The sequence below is a fragment of the Schistocerca nitens genome, chromosome 3, assembly GCF_023898315.1.
Source record: "Schistocerca nitens isolate TAMUIC-IGC-003100 chromosome 3, iqSchNite1.1, whole genome shotgun sequence".
NCBI lineage: Eukaryota > Metazoa > Arthropoda > Insecta > Orthoptera > Acrididae > Schistocerca > Schistocerca nitens.
Genome location: NC_064616.1, coordinates 407467166 through 407494084, shown reverse-complemented (window position 1 = coordinate 407494084; position 26919 = coordinate 407467166). Strand labels below are relative to the sequence as shown.

The 26919-nt window shown below is 37.3% G+C and overlaps 1 protein-coding gene across 1 annotated transcript in view; it reads left to right on the top strand.

Annotated features, from left to right (window-relative positions):
• The window catches only part of LOC126248347 (metal cation symporter ZIP14-like), a 146871-nt gene that overhangs the window by 84149 nt on the left and 35803 nt on the right, over positions 1-26919 (top strand). Inside the window, exon 4 of the mRNA XM_049949255.1 lies at positions 14628-14797. Within this exon, the coding sequence (XP_049805212.1) occupies positions 14628-14797 (170 nt within the window). The remainder of the gene's footprint in view (positions 1-14627; positions 14798-26919) is intronic.

The window sequence follows — 26919 nt, the reverse complement described above, 5'->3', positions numbered from 1 at the left end:
GAATGTAATAGGATAATTCTGTGCCACTCTTTGAGGTAACTTGATGATCATGGAGTTGCCAAACATGTTACACAATGTTGAAAAATTGTACTATCCACAGGAATAATATGATTGGACAGCTGGTCGTTTCCCTGAGTGGGCTTAGAAGTGAGGAGTGTATCTCAATCTCAAAGATGCGTTGCTGAATTGACCCAGGACTGAAATATCAAAAATATTCATCCATGGATTTTACTCTCATTTCTGTAACAAGGCATGGGGGCTAGAGCATAGATACAATAGCATTCAAATGTACAGACTGCAAGCTGAAATCATAACTCAGTAGCTGTCACAATTATTATTGTTTTTCTCTCTTAAGCATACTACAAACTGAAAAGCTCATTTGCCAGATGTGATTCACTTGTTTGGAGTGTCTGTGGTGGTTCTAGTGTAAGCATTACGCTTACTTATCACATGTTCTGATCATTATAGACTTAAAACATGTATTTCTTGAGAACACCGCCATTGGAACTAACCCAAAAACAGAGGGATCCAAAAGCAAATAAGAAGACAACAGAAGAGCACTGGTTGCAAAACATGAACACCCACAAATCAATTCCTTAAGCAACAAGTAATATAAAGCCTGGAATTACTGAATTTAACTGTGCAAAGAAACACTGTGCCATTACCAAAATCACACAACAAAGACATAAAGAAATTCAAGCAGGGTGCATAAAAATGAACACAGTATATTAACAGTACAGTCTTTAATATTTCATTCTAAAGTAAAACTGTCACTCACTCTATAATAATCAGAAGAACAAAGAGTAACTTCTATGCACAATGTGTGCAAAACAATCATTGCTGATGTTTTGTTCATAAAAGCTAAAATCTTCTGATGAATAAGTTGTTCAGTTTGCAATATGCTTATAAAGGAGAGAGATGGAAATAGCAATACTGGAGTAAGGGACACGTTTGCAAAGCAATGCCCCTTTGCCAATGCAGTTTTTCTTAATTTACTGCCTGATAGTTTTTTCACATTAATGGCTTATCTAGGCCATCACAATAGCTATATGAGAAAAAGTGAGGAGCAGTTGATAGAACAGACTGATATGATATGTGGCAAAACTAGTACTCACTCTATTATCTCAGTCCTTGAAGCATTCAGCATGCATCAAAACGGTCATAAAGCCCATAAACTACTGTATGGGTTTAATAATGACTTCAAGATATCTCTTTAGCACATTTACTAACCTGCAGATATTACTGCTCACCAATTCCTTTTTAAGTGAAAGAAATTGGGTAGACAACTAGGGCAATACCAGTACAACCAATAGACATGAAATCTAGTGGTCTCCCAAATAAAACCACCATTAACAGACATGAAAAGTTATAGATTGACTGAAAAATCAAACAGAAACATACATTGTTTAATCACCAACAAGGATCCTGTAATGTCGCTGGATATTTCAAAAAACTAAAAAGGCAAGTCAAGTAAAAAACATGGCTTATTTATAGTTTGATGAGCCTCATAATGACCATTAATTCCCATCACCAGTTATTTGCTCTGTAAGGTTGCCTTTGGTTAGCTACACATACTTCTACTGTCTCCATAGACTATGCTTTAAAGAACGAAGCTGCTGGTCACCTATCAACACCGGAATCTCCCACTATCAAGCCAAATGCTTGTGCACTAAGTAAGAGCTTGTGCATTCAGATTCTTAATACTGTTGATGAAACTCAATGCTCAAACATAGAAACAGAACTTACTTGTTCTCATAATCTTTCTGCTGTATTTGAAATGAGTTTGGCCAGTACCTAGAGATCCCAATTGTCAGTTCTGAAAAATTGATATGTACTACCAAAATACATCTGCATCCATTTGGCTGCTATGGTCTCTCTTCTGTCCCCAACAAGGGGCAATGACAGGCTTGACAATTCCACAAGTTCCAGCGTCCCAAGGAATATTTTAAAATCCTTGCATTCTCACCAATCGGTGCTGTAGCTACAGTTTATTTGGCAGCGGTAACTACTGAGAGCTACCACCATAAACTGTCAAACCTCTGCTTTTAATCATTACACAACTTCAGGTATCAGAAGCTGCTGACGAACATACATATTCGGGCACAGGGACATAATGTATAGTTCTTTCAGCACTTCAGTACTCAAATGTAGCTCATCTAATCTACATAGGTCCCAAATAGCTGTCTGGAGAAATTGATCATGTGTGTGTGTGTATATGAGGGCAGGGGGTGCGGAGGAGGAGGGAGGGGGGAGGAGGATGGGAGAAGGAAAAGTAGAGCTTATGAGCTTACAGAAAAGATTGCCACAGTTTCTTTTATATTTGGGGCAAGAGAAAAGGGATAACAAAATGGTGTTTTCAGAATGAAGAATGGGCAATAAATCAAGAGATTTAAAAGAAACTGTTTCATACATTTTAGGAGGAAAGATAGAGGAGAAAAGTAAAAAAATGGCTGAAGAAGAAGGAGACATTACAAGAATAAGTTCTTAATTTTGTTACTAGTCGTGGCAGGATGGAGTGACAGGCAAATGAGAAAAGAGTCTAAGAGAAAATAAGGTGGGAAGGAAAATGAAAGGTGAATAAATGTTAGACGAAATATTTTACAAATTTTTTGGGAGGGTACAAGGTGTGGCAGTAGAGGAGAAGTGAGAGACGAATTTTAAATAACAAAAAATACCCCTACAAAGGTCCCCCTTAATTTGTTACTTTTCAATTATGTAGGCAGAGTGCAAATAAAAGAGAAATGTAAAATCTCAAAAATATATTTAAAAGAAACTTAAAGGAAAACTAACTCAGGTTCAATACTTTTCTGTAGTTAAGTGATCTTCCAATGCACTGAGAAAAGCTGAGCAAAAAAACAAGTGAATAAAATAGAGTATTTTTGTGTTATAATATCTTGTCCAGAATACCCCATGGTTTCTGTTGGATTACTGTCAGTGGCCCATGGTGACCAAAATCTTTTAATGCCCACATGACAGCTGCTGCTGAGCAGATGGCGACTCATGCACACAGGAATTACTTTCCTATCACATGAATTTTCCTTCAACACTTAGCATTCATACTGAAGGCAGCATCACATACTTCATTATTGCGGCATATTGCCTGCTATCAAGAGTTCCCTCAATCCTGTCAAGTACTCCTGAGTCCTGCTCTTCACAAAAATCCAGCCCCAATAAGAAACCAATATCTGCCCACTTCTTATCATTAATACATATTCTTTTGTTGTATGGTCCCTCAGGGCCTGTAAACCACTGTTGCTTGAGGAAAACACCTTCTTGTCAGTGAAAATTACATTTTCCCATGCCACATTGAGATGGAGTGCTGTGAATGCTGGCCAGTGTAAGACATTTTCCTCACTGAGTTCCTGTTTCACAGTGGATCCTTGCGTGTGCAGTCTGGGTTCCCTCAGCCTCCAGTGGGGTGTTTCTCTGTAAATGAGGAAGTTGCTCTTTCACTGCAACTGCTTCACGTTTAGGGATGGAAGGTGTCTGTACTTACTCATAAGCTCTGCATTGCCCTGATGTTTGCCAAGTATCTCCCAGCCTGACTCAGGATCTCTGTTGATAGTAGCTCAGTCAGTAAAATTCCTGCATCACCTCTTTGCAGTAGTAGGTGTAATACCATACCTATTGCCAGCATCTCTAATTGAAAACTGTGTTCTTCAATCACAGTGATGATTTCATCTCAAACTGAATGCTCCCATTGTAACTGAGTTACTACAAAGTGATTTCAGCTTGCTGCACCTGTACTGATGCCTGGGGAAGAAGGAAACATATTTCCATCAAAAAGAGTAGTAATGGTGACAGCCTGGAGGAAGAACTATTCAAAACTTCTTGCCACTTTAAGTCTGTCCTTAAGCATATGTGGCTCAGGCTTGTGGAGGAAAAGTGGATCAAGGCACTAAGACACTTTTTTGGAGCAATCCCACCCTCAATATGAATGACTTTGTCTTGTGTATGAGTTCATCCATATGTGCTTATGTATGTCTCTGAATAAACATTTCTGGAGTAGTTGTTAAGAAACATGTTTGAATTTTAAAAAACAATTGATAGCTGCACTATAATGTTGCTAAATGCAAATAGTATCTGCAGCAGGCATTTTCCAAGGCCAACTTCTTTAAAGCATATATATCCAAATAAAGAGAAAAGTTTGTTTGGCTGACCTCCTTTTGCAGATCAGTGGTTTGAATCCAGTATAAAGCATGGCAATTTTTGGACAGTGTTCATATTGTCCCTTCGCGTATTTGGTGAGTAATAATGATGACGATAAAGTACAGTCACTGGCTGTTTGACCTAATTGTCAAATGTCAATTTGAAGAATATAAACCACTGTAAAACATATGTGTCTAATGTTGAATTCTTAAAGACAGGGAACAAAAATTATGTGTATTGGAAATACCTACTAGAGACAAATGTTAATGTATGCCAGGCTGTTGTTGTTTGGTCCTGAATACTATGCATTTATTGGGACCAGAGCTTGAGTAATAGTAGTACTGCCACTTAATGACTGTTGTCTCTCTACAGGATATCTGAAAACTCATAAATGTGCTAGATATGTGATGCATGTGGATAGCAAGTCATTCTATATGCACACTGCAAGTATTTGCTGAAACCTGCACAGCTGCAGCTAGGCTCACATTGGAGGATAAGTCATGTGGTGAGCTTCGACATAATCTGTTTGACAAGAAAGATAAATCAACATCAAATCAATATGCTATACCTGACATAAGTGAAAAATTCCTTTCACAAAAACTCTGTGAAGTTCATCCACCAACAATCAGCACCATGAGTGTATTACAGTTAACTGGAGGAGTTTAACCCAGGGCATGAGAAGTGACATTCAGTGGTGCATTTGTTTGTTTGTCTATATTTATTTGTTATGTCTGTTATTAGTTGTTAGTGCCCCACTATTGTTTAAAGGCTTTTTAGACTTATCCACAGCTGTGTGGCCTGTAGAGTTGTAGCCATAATGGTGCACCACGTGACTGCAGCTCATCTCCCTATTTTCTTCCTCATTTTCCCCTGCTCATTTTTCCTTTTTGAGATTGTTAGATTGTTGTCAGTTTGACTTAAATAACTGCAGGTGTATCTAAATGATATGTACAGTGTCCAGAATTCACATCCAAAACATAAACTGTATGTGACAAATACCTGAGTACTATAATTATAACCCCCGTTAAGAAATGGGAAAGTTTTGTGAATCATGATTTATACTGTTTTTATCCTTTTACCATGATGTTTGGTTTCTATTTAATGAATTACATCAAAGAAAAAAAATCCATTAATTGCACTTTTGTCATTACCCAAAATGCAAAACTCTGAGGTCAGACTCCTCTGTAAATAATTGTCTTTTTTCTGGTGAATTCATACAAACAATTTAAAAAATGGAACTATGTAGCTTTGAACTCTGCACCCACAGGCTATCACTCTACTCTTCTAACAATAATGCTGCAAAAATCATTCATAATACTAGTCTTCTTGAACACATGAGCCAATATGCTTGTGGAATGTAATTTTGTGTCTTTAATGTTCATTTGAAAAGGTGTGCACTTATCTTTCCAAGTTGCAAAAGACAAAGATAAGTGATTTTAGAAGAAAATCTTGTTGGTAAATTGCCCTTTCATTCTTAGTCAAACCTGGGTGGTAGACAGGGAGCCATTATAAGCATATTCTTAGAAGTTTTATAGCCTCTGTGCTGCATATTTATTTGTATCCAGGTACTGACACTGTGATTCAAACATTCAATCAGGTCACTAATCTTTGTTGTAAAGTATGCAATCCTTAACACACAGGAAATAGGTGAATACAGAGTAAGCGTCACACTCTGGTCTGGTTTTTCTGCTGTCATTGCCAAATGGTTCGATTTTTCAGCTGTTTTTTGCAGTAGCCCAGGTTTTTTGCTGTTGAGTGTACAAGGGGGTTTCAATAAGTAATACAAAACATTTTTTTCTGAAAGCAGATTGGTTTTATTCATGGTTCCAATACACCATATTATTCCCCCAATCTTTTGGCTACAAAACCCTATTTTTGAACACAATCTCTGCTCATTGAGACAGCCTTACACCACCCTATTTGGAGGCCCTGCATGCCCACATGCTACCACTCTAATGGTTCACATTGCAGTCAAAGTCTTACTGCACCAATAACCTGCCCATCATCCACATACTGTTTCCCACAGAGTGCATCCTTCATTGGGTCAAACAGATGGAAGTCAGAAGGTGCGAGATCTGGGCTGTAGGGTGGGTGAGGCCAGATAGTCTCCCTGAAGTTTCACAAGCTCCTCTCTGGTGCACAGACTTTTGTGAGGCATTGCATTGTCATGGAAAAGGAGAAGTTCATTTGCAATTTGTGGTGACAAATATGCGGAAGTCATTACTTCAATTTTCTGAGGGCAGTACAATACAATTCAAAGTTGATCAAAGCACCATGAGGGAGGACATCAAACAGAATAACCCTTTCAGAGTCCCAGAAGACCATCAACATGACTTTATCATGTTTCACCAATCACCTCAAATTAGAGTGTCTGCACGTTTGAACATTGCAGGAGTTATAGCTGTGTGCTCCCTGCCAGCATGTGAGAGACTGGACAGGTCTGCCTGACCTTATTGTGATGATGACAGATGACTTGCCCAATGACTTATCATGCTTTTCTTCACTGTCAGGCCTCTGTGGACGTTCTGCAAGTGCCTATGAATATCTGCGATGCTCTGGTTTTCTGTCAAAAGGAACTCAATGACAGCTGTCTGGTTGGACTGCACCTCCATCACAGAAGCCATTTTGAAGGCTATGTATAGTGCCACTGCCTATCAGAACTTCATGAAACTATAGATGCTGAAGCAGGAATATTTCATGATGTAACACAACAAATTCCACATTTTTTCAACCAAAACTGGCAGAGAAAAAAATATGTTGCATTAATTATTGAACACCACTGGTACATATAATTTATGGCTGCCACCAGAAATGGTTGTTGAATCTTTGAGAATGCCAACCAATCATGTTCGTGAAACAATAGAAAAATCCCTAAACAAATGATGGCCAATGAACCCAGGACAAAATCAAACAGACAATACATCAGCTAGTGGCCACAAAAGCATCAACAACTTTGTGTGTAACACAGTTGTTTTCATATGCTGTATTGTCCTAGTGGCAACACAAACAAGTGTACTGGTACACACAATTATCTTGCTTGCTTCACAGAGCAGTGGGTTGCATCATTGCAATGGCAAGAATGTGTGATTCTGAAGATTTCCCAAACAGAAGGCTACCTTCACCCAGTACATTTAAAGCACTTTAGAAAAACAGGTATGATTGCAGCCAGGAAAGTTAATGCAGAATGGCAAAAAAGCAGTAAGAATGTGCAGTTTAATGAAGTACTTCAGAACTACAAAACGATAGCTTACAGCATGAGAGCAATAGCTCATGAACTCATTGTGTATTTGGAATATTGTAAATGAAAACAGTTTGTGTCCATAATTTTGTGGCTTGTTCTTCTATGGTAACAGTTATTTATTACACTGCAACATGAAAGTCAGTAAGTACACAATAAAACAAATTAATTTCCCTGCGCCACAAGAAAATTTATAGAATTCGTGCAACTAGTTCAAAGTGTGTGCAGGTTAAACTGAAATTTCCAGATGGTAAAGCAAGTGTGGCAATATTGGTAAATGGTGATGGAAATCACTGCAACAGTTAGTTAGTTCACTTGGCTAAATAAGTACACCAGTCCATAGGAACTGAACTGTAACTTCACTCAAGCAATGCCTCACACAGGCATAGTCAATTTGCACAACAGTAAAAGCAGTCTGAATTGTTATCTGGCAGAGTCCATAGATATAGTGTTGGTGTTTAGGGAAACATCATTTAAAGCTGACTCACATAGAATAAGAGGGAGTTCATGGTCTCTTGGGCTTCAGTCACCCTGCTAGCTGGTCTCACATGACTGGTCAGCCAGAGATGCAGTGTTTTCCTTGCTGGCAGCCCTCTTATCAACACTTGTCATTTTCAGTAGGGAAAATGTAAATCACTGACACTGGTGAACCCATCTATTCTGTTAAAAAGAAAGGTTACCAGGTAAGGATATTGGTAAATCCTGATTTGAAAGGCAAGCTATTATGCAATGCAATCAGTCTTTGATCAAATCAAAATTTTGCACTGACTTTTCTGCTTAATAAGCTAACTTGACACAATGTAATAAGTATTTGTCATTGACTGCCTGCATTTTATGGCCATAGTTCAGCAATAAGAAATTTAGTATTTTATGCAGATAATATGAGTTCAAACAGTAAAGAAATAACATAGGATGTAACTGTTCCAAAACATTTCTTCAAATTTCAAGTGATCACAGACTTTAAAAATACAGAGTAAAATTACATACAAGGCTAGAAAGAAAGGAAGTCAGAAATGTCAATTATCAGATTTTTCAGGATATTTCACTTGTGATACAAACACTATCTCCAGCATTGCATGGGAACCTACAGGCAGGCTACAATTGCCATGTTCCAACCCATTGCTCAGATAATGTGACAGGGGGTGTTTCAGTTTGAGCCAAGAATAAACTAAATGAGTTGTTGGGTGTCCTTGGAAAGGGGTCTGAGAAAACTGTTGTGTCATTAAACACTTCGGACTCATATATCTGTAACATCTGCTCACACAGCTGTGCACAAACTCAAACTGAAACCTTACAAAGGCATGGTAGTGCATCAATGGACAAGCTGAGACACTGATGCTCTGTTTTAATAGTGCAACTTGCTATTGCAGTCTATGCACAAAGGAGAAGTTGATTCTGAAACTTTTTTTGTCTAGACGTGGCTTCATTTACTGGTGTATGTGAACTCCCAAAACTATTTATCGTGGATGTGAAAACAGGAGTGTGGTGTTCAATTAATGCAACACAGATTATTGAACTAATCTTTTTTCCAACAAACCATAACTTCTGTTAGGTATATGAACAGCATACTGTAAGGGTTTTCACTGAACTAACAACTAACATTAAGACCTATCATATGGTTATTTCATGCAGGACAGTGCAAGAGCACACACTACCATGTCTATGACAATATTAATAAGGTGTGTTTGATGGCAGTAACTTATCTATATCGATGATACAAACTTTCCTGTCATCAGAACATCTCATCACATTGTCAGTGTGCACATTGTCCTGCACAAAATAACTGCAGGTTGTTTTGTCTGTTGTTAATTCTCAGTACTTAGGACAGTTGAATAAAATGTCTGGATGTGCAGGAAAGAAATAAACTGAAAAGTAAATATGGTCTGAGGTGGTTTTGGTAAACTAGATGAGATTTATAAAACTAAGCTTCTGATGTTTCTGAAAATCAAGTTTACAATTGTGTAATTGAAGTTTTGACTTGTGGCTATGAGACAAGGCAATGCAAAAACCAGTTCAGAAACTTAAAGCATGTCCAGTGTGAAATGGAGATGTCTCCTGGAAATTACTAAGACATACAGAAAAACCAACAAATGAATCAGAGAACAGGCTGAAGTGAGAGGCATGATTATGTTCATAATGAAAATAATAATAATAATAATAATAATAATAATAATAGCTTTATTCAACATCGAATGGTACACTGCACATGTAACATAAACAGTAGTGATTACAGTTATTTGTACAATACACAAGACACATTCTTCTGAATACGTCATTAATTTACAACAAAATTATTATAAGATGTTTACTGATTTCTATTTACATAATTTCACAAAGCATTTGTTGTTCTTCATATTAGTGTGGTACTCTTCTAATGTGTAGAAAATATCTTTTATTAAAGGATGTTTTACTAAAAATTTCTTAAGCTGATGTTTCAGTTTAATTGTAGGAAGAGCCATGACTGCACTAGGCAGTGCATTAGCTAACTTTATACCTGTGTACTGAGGCCCCTTTTCTTAAAGTGCTGTTCTGTGGCTGACAATGTAAAATCTTTCTTTATTTCTAGTATTGTACTGGTGGAAATCCAAATAAGTGTTTGGGCACAGTTTTTTCACAAGCAATATGGATTTTAGAATGCATGTGTTTATAAAAGTTAACACCCCTGTTTTTTGGAAACAAGTTGCAACAAGATTTCCTATTTTTGCTCCACAGATCATTCTCACACTCCTTTTTTGAAGAATGAGTAACTTATCTAGATTAGCTTTGGTTGTTGCCTCCCAAATTTCAATATCGTAGTTCAAGTGAGAGGATAAAAGAGCATAGTATGCAGCCTTTAGAACTACAGTGTCTTTACAGAACTTGCTAATAGTACTGATTGCACACATATTTTTGACAACCTAGTTGCTAGGGAGTCAATATGTGTGTCCCATTTCAGGTTGCTTTGGATTGTTAGGCCAAGGAATTTTACACTAGACACTTTCTTTACCAATTCATTGCCAGTGTATAATTTAATTTCATTATTCAAACTTCTTTTGTTAAACTCCATCAAACACATCTTACTGGTGCTTACATTTAACTGGCTTTCATTAAAAAACTGAACAATTTCTTTTGTCACATTATTACACTCAGCCTCTAGTTCATTACATGATTCCTTTTTACACACAATGGATATGTCATCAGCATACAGAACAATTTTGGAATTTATAGTACAGTATTTAATATCATTTACATAGATCAAGAACAGAAGGAGGCCCAACACCAAGCCCTGGGGCATGCCATATTTTATGTAAGTGATCTCTGATTTGTAGACACCACTTTCTGTTTTAAGCAGAACAAACTGTTTTCTGTTGCTCATATAACACTTTATTAGGTCATAAGCAGAGCCTCTAATGCCCATGTTCTGTAGCTTGTCTAATAGGATGTCAACATTCTTACAGTCAAAGGCTTTTTCCAGGTCTAGGTATACACCTGCCACATGTTCCTTGATTTCGATACCCTCTAACACCTCTTCAATTAGTTGAGCAGCTGCAGTGCTAGTTGATTTACCTTTTAGGAATCCATTTTGATTTTCAAACATCAGGTTGTGTTTGTTAAGAAAGTTTATAATCCTGTTGTATATAACTTTCTCAACTATTTTGGAAAAGACAGGAAGGATCAAGACTGGTTTGTAGTTTTCTCTTTTGTTATTGTCACCTTTTTTTTAAAAAAATGGGTGTTACCTGTGCTATTTTTAGTCTGTCTGGAAAGGTGCCTGATTTTATTATATTGTTGACTGATACAGACAGAGGTACAGAGACATTTTGGCTACAGGCTTTTAAAACATTAATATTTAGGCCATCATGCCCAGCTGAATTGGAGGATTTTAGAGAGCTAATAATGTCCATTATTTCTGCAAAGTTTGTGGGGCCTAGATATATACTATGGCACATGCATTACTTTAAAACTGTAGTGCATGTTTTTATTTTTGTCATTGATGGCTTCCACTACGGAAGAAAAATATTCATTAAAAATATTTACAATTTCCAGTTGGTCTTGTTTGAGCATGCCATTGTGGTTCATAGTAAAGTCGATACAGGATTTGTCATTGCAGATTCTAAAGCTGTTTATGAAAATGAAATGGAGGTAAGCAGGAAATGTGGCCATACAAATGGATGGTAGTTGGGCTAAGGAAGTTCTAAGCTGGATTCCAAAATATGATAAGCAACTGAAACAATGACCTCGAAAACAATCAATTATTGATAAAATTATTTAATTGGATAGATTTATCTGTCCAATTAAATAATGAGACAGTGACCTAATTGACAGTGGGGTGACAACCTTAGAAAACATGTGGAGGTGATGTGGATGTGTATAGGTAAAGTACATAATACAAAGAAAAGTCTAGGGGAAGGCTTTATCCAGCAGTGGATGCCAGATGGCCGATGATGCTAATGATTATGATACTAATGATGATGATGATGATGATGATGATGATGATTCCCAAACAAAAAATGACTGAAAGAACAGCAAACAATGCCTTTCAAGCTCACCAATATTAGTTTCATACAAATAATGTAAAAGTTAACCCTAGGAAAAAATATAAAATTTGAATATGTCAGCAGCAATTATTAAACCATTTATGATTACAATATAGTTTTAAATGGATAAATAATAGAACTTGTAGCAAGTATATTTTTCCATGAATAACCATAGTTACAGACTGTCCTGGAAGCAACACATGTCCATCATTAGGTAAACTTTTAAATGTGTTTGCTTTGACCCAAGAACCTTAACCACCAGCTGTGGTGAAGAGTATGTAAAACTTACCTGGTCTGCATACAATCATTTTGTTATACTTTATGGAATATATCATTGTGACGTCCATAAGCCAGACCTTTAAGGTGTGATTATAAACCAAAACTGTGGAGTACATATAATGACAAAATGAGATAGACTCTTTATGAGGATATGAGGATATTTTTCATACAGCGTGTGTGTATCTTAAAATATATTCTGGATATGAAGGTTAATATTAGGCAGTTAAAAGCAAATTTTACACTGATACATGAGGGCTATCCACAAAGTACATTACGTTGTGGAATTAAAAATAAATAAAGTATTGGAAAATTTTTTTATTATATACAGATGAAAGCCACACTTCAATACTACTTTTCTACATAGTTGCCATTTAAATTAAGGCACTTATCGCAGTGATGGACGAGCTTGGAAATTCCTTCATCGTAAAATTCGGCCGCCTGCGCCTTGAACCACGTGGTTACCTCTTCTTGAAGCTGTGCGTCATCATCGAAACGCTGCATAGCCAACCACTTCTTCATTGCTGGGAATAAGTGGAAGTCGCTCAGTACAGGTTGGGACTGTATGGCGGATGAGGAAACGACTCCAACTTAAAAGATTCGAGAACTTCACGAGTGGCATTTGCCGTGTGGGCCAGGGCATTGTCGTGAATCAGCAAGATCTTTTAGCCCAACTTTCCCCTGCACTTGTTTTGTATTGCTCTTCTGAGGTTGTGCAGAGTTTGGTAATACCTTTGAGAGTTTATTGTAGTGCCTCTTTCCAGGAAATCCACAAAAATCGTATTTCTACCGGGTTACTGATTAACCACATGGTTGAAGGCACAGGCAGCCGAATTTTACGACGAATGAATTTCCAAGCTCGTCCATCGCTACGATAAGTGCCTTAATTTAAATGGCAACTATGTAGAAAAGTAGTATTTAAGTGTGGCTTTCATCTGTATATAATAAACATTTTTTCCAATACTTTATTTATTTTAATTCCAAAACGTAATGTACCTCGTATATGAAAGACAACGTGTCAATTTATTAGGAAAACTAAAATGTTGAATTAAGACAAGTTGATTCTGCAGAATAAAGTAAAAGCCATCAGAAAACGAAGCTACTTGAGATATGACATAAGAAACTTCTGGTAAACTGTTTCTTCAAAGTTTCAGAGTATGTGGAAGCCTGAAGGAAATGACATTCTTCATGCAATAATTTTCACAGTGTCTAGACAAGAGTGATATAGTGTATTGTTAGTGTTTTAGCTAAAGCAGAACACAAAAAAATCTCCCATGCCAAATCCGCCTCTGGAGCACATTAACCACACTCTCCCTCAGGGCTTTGACTACCTTTCATTGTACCCTGGTTTGAGAAACATTCTTCCCAAAATCCTTTCCAACTCTCCCAAAATGGTAATCCACAGCCCACTCAACGTAGGGAATATCCTGGCACCCAGTGTATCCTTATATTTTGCATACTCACAGTTCCTTGCCACACAAGACCTGCCATGTGCAACCACCCACCATATTCTATTCCAGTTCTGTCACAGATAACTTCTACTTAATCAGAGGCTTCAAAATCCATGCCATCTGGAGTATGGAACCAACACTCTCGCTCACCCATCCAATGTCAACCCCCCCCCCCCCCTCCCTCCCAGCTCTCTGATTTGCATAGACAGGAAATGCCCATACAACGCATTCCTTGACCTCACAATACTTCTGAACTCAGTCTTCAGTATCTCCTGTACCATAACCACTTCCTCCCCTATCCCTCCTTCCATTTCTGTACACTGACAGTGTTCTCTCTACTGGTTTCCCATTTTTCTATTCTGTATCCCCACTCCACAGCCTCTCCAAACCACTCTTCCATTTCATTGTGAACCATATGCGAATTCTCTCACATGTACCAGGGAGATTCACTGTTGTTAAATTTCTATCCCATTCCCTAGTTTGCTCTGTTGCTTAGCTTTCACACTCCCATCCTTTCAAACCCACTCCGTGACCCCTTCCCCCAACCCATCATTGTTTCTCTCACCCATTTCACCAATGAAACCCATCAATCTCAGTGCTGTGACAATGTATGCACTGTGGAAGAATGTCATCATAAAACTTAGCAACAATTTCATTACATTGTCAACCTATGTTTGCATATGCTGATATACATCCACCTGAGAATAAAACATTCTAAAGTAAATACTCTCTTAACTACTTCTCTACAACCTCTGAATTTGGAAAGTACCAAGTATTTTAGTACCATGAAGCAACACACACATTTTTCAACTAAAATTACATCATGACAAACATTCTAGAACCTTGAGTCAAGTTATTCATTACTAAATATTAATGCTACTTGTAATCCGCATCAATTTTTCCCTTTCTGGTCTACATCCACTGCCATTACAATTAATATTTCTTTAAAAAAGTGGTCTATAATTTGTCAACACATGTTTTACAACTCTTTTGCAGTTTGGGTGTATGGAAATTTGTGTGTCTTGTGCATAAGCATCTGTTCTCTATTTGGATCATTGCTGGCACCTCTTCAGGAAACCAAACTCTACAACACTGCACTTACAATTCTTATTGGTCTTGCTGTTGGATCACTTTCAGGAAGTTCAGCTTTCCATCTGATACCACAGGTACTTAAATAAAAATTCTATTTGTGGTGATGTAAACATATCTCCAGAACTGATCTGTGAAAGAGTTAAAAACTTTAAGAAAATGTTACTATGTTACAATCTTATGAGTTCTCTTAAAGAAGAGGATTTATGAGCTATTGGCAAGTAATAGCTAATGTATTAAGTATATACAGGGTGTTTGTTTTAACTTGAGAGAACTAAATATCTTGAAAATAAGGCATAGCATGAAAAAATGTTCTAGGCGAAAAGTTAATATGAATAAAGGGTACATTTATCTGTGATACAACTGCCACCTCCTAACCCCCCCCCCCCCCCCTGAGTGGGTGGCATCAACATTGTATTTTCAAATGGTATCCCCCTTTTTTGTATATTCATATATTCATATTCTACACAAAAAATGAAAAAATGTGTGAGATTTACTCAAACCATTGTTTTCCATTCATGGTAGATGGTGCTGTAATCAGCAGATATCAAGTGTGCCTGTTTTTGCAATTAAGAACCAATTTCACTTATTATGTAAATGTAAACCTTTGTGTTCTAGCAGTTGATATTTATGTTCAAAATTTACTTTAGTGTTGCAAATTTGATTGTACAGTACAATATGGTTAGCTGTGTCAATATGTGGTTAGAAACTACATTTAGCATGACCCAAGAGCACTGACATGGATGTAATAGTTTTGTGTTCCCATTGGGATGCTTGATATTGGTGGGTCCCTTTGCTTCTCACCATTGAGGTGATAGATTTCAATGAATATCCATGGCAGGGAGCACCTGTCACTATCACTTCATGAACATTTTATCTCATTATGGTGGTTGTGGTTGTATTCCACCAGTATCCATCTAGTGGCCAGTGTGAGAGTTACATTGGATGGAAACACACACTGAAATCAGTCATCCTAATGGTGGGGTACAAGGGCAGCCACCAAAATAAGCATTCTGATGGTTTGGTGACTCATCACAATAAGGAACAGGAAACTATGTTACAATACAAGTAGTTTATCTGCCAGAAATGTCAATGTCTACCCATATTATTTGTACTGTACAGTAACATTTTCAACACTCAGGTAACATTTGAACATCAGTATTAACCATTACAACACAAAGTTTTACATTTACATAATAAATGAATCAAATGAGTTGTATCTTAATTGCAAAATCAGGCACACTTGATATCCGCTGATTGAAGTTTCATCTACCAAAAATGTAAAACAATGGTTTGAGTAAACCATAAATATTTTTTGGCATAGAATCCAAGTATGCAATAAAAATTGGGGTTCCCATTTCAAAATACAAAGTTGACCCCGCCCACACAGGAGGGATTGTTAGGAGGTGGCCAGCTGTAGCACAGACAGGTGCCCTCTTTTCTAATATTGATTTTGCACCTCGAATATGTTTTTGTACAGTGCATCATTTTCAAGATATTCAGTTGTCTCATGTTAAAACAAACACCCTGTAGGCAATATCAATTAAAGTGTTATATTATGCTTATAAAATCTGTATAATATTATATCCAACATTATATTAGTATTTAATTACAACTGTGCCTTATTCTTTATATGTGTGGAATTTATTTTTGACTTATAAAGTTTGTTTGTATATAACATTTGAAGCAGTTTATTTGGTGACATGAAAAAAGATCTTGTTTGCTTCATTAACATGAATGAGGGCCACATAGAGCTGGCCTTGTGAAAAGCAACTAACACTAAGGTCCACGCCTGCAACACACAGCATCTGGCCTTGTGCTTTGCTTATCGCCATGACATGATGTAACCTGACTGGGAAAAATACATATTTAAAGAGAAATGGTAAACTGTTAGGAATAAGATAAATTTGGGGTCGAAAAACTTGATTTCCTGCACCTCTTCCCATCAGAATTTCCACTTCTATGGTCTTTTGTTGGAAAGAAGTAACTTTAAGCCTCTGTCAGTGAAGGGTAGTAAGATAATGCATGATGCTCTCAATCAAAGTTATTTCACACCCCACTTTTGAAAGGAATTACTAAAGAATGAGTTAAAGACTGTTTTCTCGAGCCCCAGCAAGTCTGATCTCATGATCTTCATTGGATTCTTGAGACCACGAAGTTCTCAGTTTTTTAGCCATTCTGGTGTATTCAGAAAGTCTCATCAATTTTCTAGGCATTTTTATTAAAAAAAAAAAATCAAAATGTAATGTGTAAGCACACAAATTGTAAAGCAAACTTAATCAATTTGTTTTTCCTATTGAAGACTATAAATAAAAGCTAAAAAGAACAGTGTAGCAAAGTCATTAACCTTTTTATACACAATGCAAAATCCATATACATTAACAAAGTAAACTCAGTGTTAGTTTGTTTGGATAGGTTCAGTAAATATCCTGTTTGCAGCACCCTGAACATAACAGCCCCCCTCCCCCACCCCCCAACCCCCACACTCCCCGCCAGTTGCTTCCTATGTTCCTATGGCTGCCACTTATCACAATGCAGAAGTCCATTGCGTTGGTGGTGGCATAGAGATTGCTGATCGGGCCATGTTTGTGGTTGGCAGCAAACTTCAAAGTTCCACCCATGACACTAGTCAGAAACTGTCTCAGTGTGCCAGCTCTGACTAAGTCCGGTGGTGAGAACACAACACATTTCTTTGCCACTGTATTTAAAGGTTCTGTTCCACATGTCCATGTATTCCTGTGTCAGAAAACACAGCCTTTTGCTATGACAATGAAAATACACTGCTGGCCATGAAATTGCAACACCATGAATGTGGTGCACAACAAATGTCAATTTGGATTGAAGTATACTATGTGCTTAGCTATGACAATGATTTGCAATTTAGTGCAACTGTACCAGTGATTTGAAGTAATGCCACCTACATGTTGAATATAAGGGAAGATTATGCAGCATATTTCTCATTCTGGAATAAAATTTAAATGTCTGTTGTTTATGAGAAGATTGTGTCATGTTTGATGTAAGAAGGAGAAATGTCTACCAGCACATCTTAAAAATCAACACTGACAGAATGATGTCCTGTAAAAACTGTGGTTTATCATTTCACTACCCTGCTGCTCACATTGGTCAGGATCCTCTGACTGTCATGTGAATATGGATTGAACAGGTTCAGGAGGACTTTACTCAATGCTACACAAGATTGCAGTCACCCTTATGATTATTGCCCAGGAGAACAGACGTATTGTTTGCTCAGGCACATAGGATCATGCAGCCGTATCATATACCTCAAGTCAGAAAACAGGCTTATTTGTAGCAAGAAACATATCCACATCAACACTGTGATGGTGCCTAGTGCACTGAGGATTCTCAGCATGATGCCCATTGTTGACAGTTCCTTTCATGTGACAATAGAGAAAGACATGCTGACAGTGATGTGTGCAATGACAAAGTTGGACACAGCAGTGGCACCATGCCATCTTTTCAGATAAATCACAGTTCTGTGTACAGCATCACAATGGCTGTATCCATGGGTGGAGACTTTAAAGAGAAAAAATGTTACTAGACCACATTCATCTTCATTACAGGAAACAGGTATTGTGCATATTCAGTATGGTAGAAAGAATATATGATTAAGTTTTTAGGTGATTTTGGAGCTATACAGGGTGTGGCATTTTGTTTATAGAGCTGAACCCTCTGACAGTAACAAAAGCTCTAACCCGAATAGCCAGCAGGTTGTACTGAGCTTATATGAAATTGGTACATAATTCCATGATGCTCCAATTCTTTGCCAGAGTTTATCAGTTATAGTTTACCTGGCACAGTAATTGGAGTGCCACGGGCTACACAATGTGATCTCCTCTAGTTCGCATATTTGGGCATTTGGACTGTATCTGTTACATTTCTGGTATGTTAGGGCTGGTGGATGTACCCTGTATTTGGTGTCTCCACAATCTTATTTTCCAAAAAGGTAATGCATTACTGCTCATTACCCATACTATCCTGGTCTACCTCGATAGAGAAAGTGTTCAGCTGCTGCCTGGCTGAAACATCATCCAACAAAAACATTTAGTCATGGGTTGTCGAGAGACAGTCACACCATCTCTCAACAGCCTCTGCAGTTGATGAACTCTGACATAGAGTTGGAACAGTGTGAAACATCTTTCATACAAACTCAATTCAACTGGATGACTAGCTGGATTTGAGCCATTGTCAAAGGGTACAGCTCTATGTACTACATTTCATAGCCTGTATACCCCAAACCACTGACAAAATGAATTGTTTGTTCTTCCCTAGTACACTTTATACACAACACAAGAAAATTTTTTTGTTCACAATCCTTCCTGGTGTTGCAATTTTAATGGCCAAAAACTCAGTATAATAAAAAAATTACATTTCATTGCAAGGTGTACAAATATCTCTTATTGAAATTCCCCAAATATATTACTTAATGTTGTGGTGATATTTTGAATCATGTACAGCTAGCTGTTTGAACCATTAAAATCAATACATTTAACATATGGTATTTTCTGAATTCCTCTGAGTAAAATTTTCCTTATTTTTAGAAAGTAAAAAACATTTCAGTATGTTTTGAATATTGAGGAAAGTAAAACCAATAAGGCAGAGCCACATTGTTCCTTTCCAGGGATGTGAGTACAAAATGTGAGGACACCAACACCTGTGGCTGTCACTATAAAAGGCATTCTTAGAATTTTCAGATTTTGTTGCATTACTTTAACATAGTGGTTGGTGAAGGAAGCCATGACTTACCACATACACCACACAACAGTTCACACATGGTTCAGAGGTAAGTATGCCTTATGCCAGTTTCTTAGAATGAATAGTGTGCATCTTTGAGGTTGGCAAAAGACCACCAGACCCAAAAATTTCCTGTTAAATCCGTTTTATATTTCTGCAATAACTTTACTGTCTGGTTGTTGTGGTAAGAGATGGCTGACTTCACTGTAGTACACCAATTTATAAAATTTTAAATGTTATGTTCAAATCTTGTAGCCAGATGTCTTTAATAGAAGGTGTTTTTACTCTATGCTTGTACCTTATCCCCAGCAACACTTGTGGCTGGTTTTACTGTCTTACTCTGCATCAGCATAAGAGCAGTATGGTTCATATTTACTGTTTGATGCTCTCAGTGACAGAAATAACAGATTGTGATGCTCACAGTTTATGAGCATAATGTCTAAATTTAATGCCAAACCAAATTGTGTATCAATTTGATAGCTTTGTTTATTTCCATTGCTGTATAGTGTTCCTGAGTGTGAAATATTTCAGATCTTAACTCTCTTATGTAGTTCCAGACATCAGAACAACACAAGTGTTTGAACAAACATGTGACACTGTCAGACAGATAGAGTGTAAAAATAAATTATCAGCACCTAGTAGCAAACTTGTATGTGTGTAGGAGTTGTATACTTAATACAGCTGTGGATACTGTTTCACGTTGCTGGGTGTAAAGGAAGCTGTTACAACTGATGTGAGAAAATTGTCAACAATGTGTTCTGTAACTAATTTCTATCACACATAGATTGTTGCATTTCATTCATTGCTATTATACGTGTTACTTTTTCTATCCCATACTCACTAATCAGCAGCCAAGCCTAAAGCCGGCTACTGTAAACAGTGAGCTGTTTGATCAGCTACTAACATATACACTAACCAGCAGTCAATCCCACATCACAGTCAGTGCAAGTCTTCACAGAGTATTTTACTGGATGAATTGCAGAGAATTTCTATGAATAGAGATTGCAGTTTTAGTGTTATATATTTTTCTTCAACTGTAACATATTAAACAAAATATCAAACTTAGAAATAAAATGATTACTGTTTCACCTGGTAAGTGATTTCATAAGCAATTAGCGCAATGTGCAGTAATTGTTAAATTCTCATAAGTCAAGAACTGCTACAAAGAGAAGTAGGGCCTGTGATGCACCTCCAGATAAATATCACTGTTGCATCACTGTCTCAATTATGTATGTTAGTTATCATCCAGTGTTCAAATACTTCATAAACTATACAAAACTAAAGCTATCTTCAACTCTTAAGTTTGGTTTGAACACTACAGTGCTTTACTAGGTTGTTCCTATTGAAAGGACATGGCCGGCTTCCTTTCCCATCCTTACCTATTCCGATGGGACCGATGACCTCACTGTTTGGTCCCCTCCCCTCAAACCAACCAAGCAACCTATTAGAGGTGAAATTCCCCTCCCTTCCTCCAACTTTCAGACTGATTTACCCTATCAGTTTTGAGTGCTGTGTAGCACACTAAATTCTTAATAATTGTATATATAAGTCACAATACTAATATCAATGGAAATAACATTCAAGTATAAATGTTAAAAAGTTATTCTTCACTATAATGGCAGTGTTTCAGCCAGTGAATGGACTCTTGGATAGATGTAGGATTCACAAATTTTTGCTGCACGTAGAAAAATCCCAGTAAATTTCTTGTTACTTCCTAATTCTTTCATTAATGATAAATTACATCTGTCAGATGATTTATTTATTTATTTATTTACTTACATTTTTTGCATGTAGGCCATCAAGCTGATGACTAGCAAACATCATACATAGACTAATATAGATAACACTTACTTACAGTGGTGGTACATACATTCATCTTAATATTCTAATTATATTATGTGTTCCAACAAGGAGCATGTAGATTAGAATTCACTGAGTAAATATAATCATTCATTTTCTAGGACGTCTTTTAACTCCCTGTGGAATAGCTTTGGTTCACAAGTTTTCAAAGCATGTGGCAGCTTGTTGAACCATATCTGCCCATTAATATAAGGACTATTGTCAGTTATTTTTGCCTGAAGCAGTTACCCTTACTTCTAGTATCATAATTATCTGTATCACTGCACTTAGTTACTTTGTTTTTCTATTCAGAATAAGTATAATAAGTTTATACAAATACAAGGAATATACTGTTAGATATGGTATTTATGTAGGACAAAGGTTTCACAACAGGATTCTCTGGACTTAAGTCCGTGCATTAACATAATGGCTGTTTTCTGTAATACTAATATTCTGTTCAAATGCAGGTCTGCTGCACAACCCCACAGTTGAATACCATAATTAAGAAATAGATAAACTATTCCATAGAAAACAATTTTTAGTGTTTGACTTGAGGCTATTTTTTCCAACTGACTTATCAGATACAAGCTACTGCTGCTTTTCTCATGTGCAGAAGTAGTGCAGTTTACCCAATGGAGATTTTTGTCCACGTGGACACCAAGAAATTTAATGTTATCTGTTTCTTCTGATGTAATACCACAAATATTGTTTATTTCAGCCTCATGAAAATCAGTTGTTTTATATGTTAGTAGCTGGGATTTACTGATGTTGGTGTTTAGAGCCTCGTGTAGAAAATGTGTGGTTACTTCTCTCACACCCTTAGTTGCAGCTGAGTGTAATGTCTCCAAGTTTTTTTTCATAAAATAAGAGGGAGATGTCATCATTGTAGGTTACTAGATGTGAGTTGAAGGGTTGTGTCATTTCATTGACATAAAGCAAGAAGAGAAAGGAACCGAGGATCAATTCCTGCAATACCCCCTGGATTATTATACCTGTAGAAGACTGGAAATCTATTACCTTATTATCTATTTTACATGAAATTTTAGTACACTGTTTGTGATTTGTCAAGTATGTGGTCAGTAGGTGTATAGATGATGTTGTAAGCCTTTAATTTCTTAATGAGCAACCCATGGTTGACTGAGTTGAAGGCTTTGGAAAGATCTAAGAATATGCCTGCTGTCTACATACCTTGATCTAGGAGGGTTTACACTTTATGGAGAAATACAGCAACTGCAGTAGTTGTGCAGTGATGTTCTTTGTAAAATCAGCAGAGAGCTGAGAAAGGATAACCATTTCAGAAACCTTACTAAAGGTAGGGATCAGTGATATTGCATGGTAGTTTGAAACCTCTTTTGTGCTCCCCTTCTTATGCACTGGTTTAACAATGCTTATTTTTAGATAACTAGGATAAGTGCTTTCTCTAGTACTACAATTTATGAGGTATGTTAGTGGATCAACTATTTCTTTTATGAATTTTTTTTAACTACTGCACCCGACATACCATCCCATCCAGCTGAATATTTGTTCTTTAATTTGAGGATGATCTAGCTTATATTATTTTCTTTCACCTCATCAAATTCAAAGTTCACTGCTTGAGGGGTGTGATTCAGTATCTCTCAGTACATTTCTAAAGTGTGTGTTGGATTTCCTGTTGATGATATGAAATGTTTGTTAAAAAGTTACATAATGCTTTTGGTTCTTTTATAATATTACAATCCTGTATAATGCATCGAAATACAAGATACAATTACAAAGAAATCTGACCCTACAGTTTCCTGTTTACCATATATTCATTCATTGAGAAGGCCAATTGGTTTGGATATCTTACTGCAGATAATTAACCAACTATGTCTTGTTAGTTGTCTGACCATCAGTTTGGTTAAAACCTTTGTTATTATCTCTGGTACTCTTACTTCTTGACATTAATGTTATCTAGTAATTCCTTCAGTTTCTTTATTTGTTGTTAAAAATACAGTTTCTTTTGTAGTGCAGTCATCTTTTTTATGTACAGCATGTTATAGGTGACTGTGTACTGGGCATTAACAATAATTCATTTATCACTGTAATATTCCAGAATGGAGAAAGTTAATTTCCACTCCACTGGGAAACTTGACTGCAAGGCAAATTACACAATCCAAGATTATTCTTGTACCTTTATGCACTAACTGAACCTCCTAAACCAGTTACTGAAGCACTGTGTATCTAGTTATGTTATCTGCATCATATCATATTAAATTACCTAATTTGCATATTTATGTCTAAAACTATTGCTTGGGTGTACCTCATCTTCCCTCAGCATTTTTATTGGAGCAATTCTGTCATATGATAGTGAGTGAGAGTAGAAAAGAGGTGGGGGGAGGGAGGGGGGTTGGAGACAGGTGGCTGACAGGGCATCGGGTGTGCTAGATAGGAAAGCTGAGGGGGGGGGGGGAGGGGGGAGGAAGCAGTAGGGGCACAGGACAAGGATGGAACCAGAGCTGACGAGTTTGTGCAGCACACAGTGATGATAATACGGAGAAGTGGATTGGGAAGGGGAGATAGAACAGAGAAAGGGGAGAGTGTTGAGAAGAGGGTACAGGTGTACAGGTACAGGATATTAGCCAAGATTCCCCCCCATCAGGAATACAGAAAGAAGGACCCATTGCAAGGATAACTCCTCAGCTCAATGTGCCGCCTTCCATCTCTCTGATGGCTCCATTCATACTTCTATTTATATAAAGCCCACTAACCATCAACAATACCTGGCAGCTGTCTTCCCTTACATGCCAAAAAAATTGCTCTTTGTGTAGGCTGGTCATCTGTGAATGGCATATCTGCAGTGATCAGAATCCCTTTGCCAAGGCCTCACAAAGACCTTCACAGACAGATATTCTCACAAAATCTAGTCTACAGACAGCTTTCCTGTGCTGCATCCTCACTCACCCCTAACCCTCCTACCATCCCCAAGAACCTGCTGCAAAGTAGCAGCCCTTCATCACATAATACCATCCTGGACTGGAGCAACCGAACCATGTCCTTCACAGGGGCTTTGAGAGTCTATCATCATTCTCAGAAATGAGGGACATACTACCCACAATCCTTCCTACACCTCCTAAAGTGATATTATTTTGCTTAAACAACCTACACAATATCCTGGCCCATCCCTACGTCTCTCCCACTCCTAACCCCTTGTCACATCAGTCACATCCCTGCAGAAGACCCACAAGCAATACCTACCTGATTAACCTACCCAGAAAACCTACTCCATTCCTATTAGGCCTATCCTATCCCATCAGTGACAGCAACCATGTAATATAATAGTTCTTCTGCAAGTTCTGCACAGCATTTTATGTGACCATTACCACCAACCATCCATCCACCCACTGAAGGGCCACCTCCAAACCAAGTCCAAGAGCAGCGTTGACCACCTAGTGGTGGAACATGCTGCTGAACACAATATGCTTGATTTCAATGGCTGCTTCACAACCAGTGCCATTTGGATTCTTTCATCTAATCACCAACTTTTGTAAACTATGTAATGGGAGTTATCCTTGCAACACATTCTTTGTTCCCATAATCCTCCTGGCCTCAGTCTCCACTAACCCCCAGTACCTACACCCTCTCCTCAAAAGTCTCCCCTTCATCTGCTTTGACACCTCTTCCCAATCCACTTCCCCATATCATCATCATCATCGTCAACATGCTGCATTAACTCACCAGCTATGGTGCCTGTGTGCTGCATTGCTATCCCTTGCACCTGCTGCTTCTCTCTCCCACATTCCTGTCTTTTACACCTGCTGCCTCCCTTCAGTCTGTCAGCCACCCTCCCCAGCCCTCCCTTCTGCTCCCTGCCTCTTTTCTACCCTACTGACTCCACCTGACACAATGCCTCCCCCCAGTCTACCTACTGAAGTGCAGTTCTGACATTTTATATTCAGATGACACATTTTAGCTGTACATGTGTGTGTGTGTGTGTGTGTGTGTGTGTGTGTGTGTGTGTGTGTGTGTGTGTGTGTGTGTGTGTGTGTGTGTGCGCGCGTGCATGTGAACTCTGCCTCAAAAAAGGATTTACCTGAAAGTTAGTGAAGTTTTCATTCTTTCTTCCATGTCTTGCAACAAGTCAAGGCTTCCACTAGTCAGTGTGTTATTCCCTTCACTCCTAAATTACGTACAGTCTGCAAGAATTTTCCACATCATATTTAAAATAGGAACTGTTTATGTTTGATCAGGTTGGAAACATTATAATTCATAATGTATATTATTAGTGTAATTAACTGATACAGTGTGCATCCTACCAATGCACATCCACTTTTTATTCATGGAACATGATATAAAATTTTTAAAAATAAATAGAGAATAGCATTCCTAATAACCTAAAGATAAATAACAAAAATTGTCAAGGAAAAATTTATTGGTATCTGGAGAAAACAAAATATTTTGCAAATGTAGAAGAGTTACAGACAACTGCCCACTGGACATGTGTTACCACCATGAAGCTCAATGAAAATATCATGGATGCTAATTCACATAAAAACAAAATATGTTTTCAGTAATCAGTTCTGAAGTGCAATGGAGAAAACAGAACCAGGTACACTAGATGGAAAAATAAGACAGGATGTTGAAATAGTTGCCAAGAAAAACAATCAGTTGGAAGTCTTTCCCACTACCCATGTACCATTATTGTCAAAATGCTGTTATTGACATCTTTGACAATAAATATAATATACTACTAATTACTGTCTTTTATAGTTCTGAAATCAGATTGTCAAATTATTGTGAAGGTAATGTACTCTCAGATAGTGTGCCACCTTGATAATAAAAGTACACTTAACAATTAAAGTTTGGCTTTCATAAATGTTACTCAACTGAGACTGCCAGTTACACATTTATTCACGAAGCACAACAGGGTTTAAATAAAAATGTAAAGAATTTGTATTTTATATAACTCTTCCATGCCATTTTATTGTTAAATGATGAAATTTTTGCTAGAAAACTGAGGTTGTGTGGAACGAAAATATAGTACAATGTTTAACAAAAGTAACACACAAATTGGTAGTAAAGAATTCGTTTAGTAGATAATCTCCCTGTCTGGTGAAGTTATGAATGGACTGTCTCACAGCTGAATTACAAACATAAATTATCATCATTAATTTTGAAAGTAAATTAGGTTCTAATTATAACCAAATTTTAAATTGGATAAGAGAACCCTTTCTGCTCTGTAGGTGAATTTGTTGGAGTAATTTTAAGAATTGTACATCTAATAATTCCACATCTGTAAGTGCTCAGCACATAAACATGTGTGTGTGTGTGTGTGTGTGTGTGTGTGTGTGTGTGTGTGTGTGTTCAGTTTTCTTTTTGTGATATGTAAATCAAATCATTCAAAACAAAACCTGCTCTTGGGATGTCACCTATGATGTGCAGCATCAAAGGAAACATGATTTTACAAACAAAATATTGCTTAAATTTTAATTTTGTATGCCCAATTGGTAGGCCAACTGCAAACCATTCTAGTGTGATAATCGGTTGTAGGATGTTTATCGTCAGCAACAGTAGAATGCCAAGAATACTCAGTTTTTCCAGTAGTGATTGCATTATGACTTAGCAAGCACACATTGCACATATCACAGAA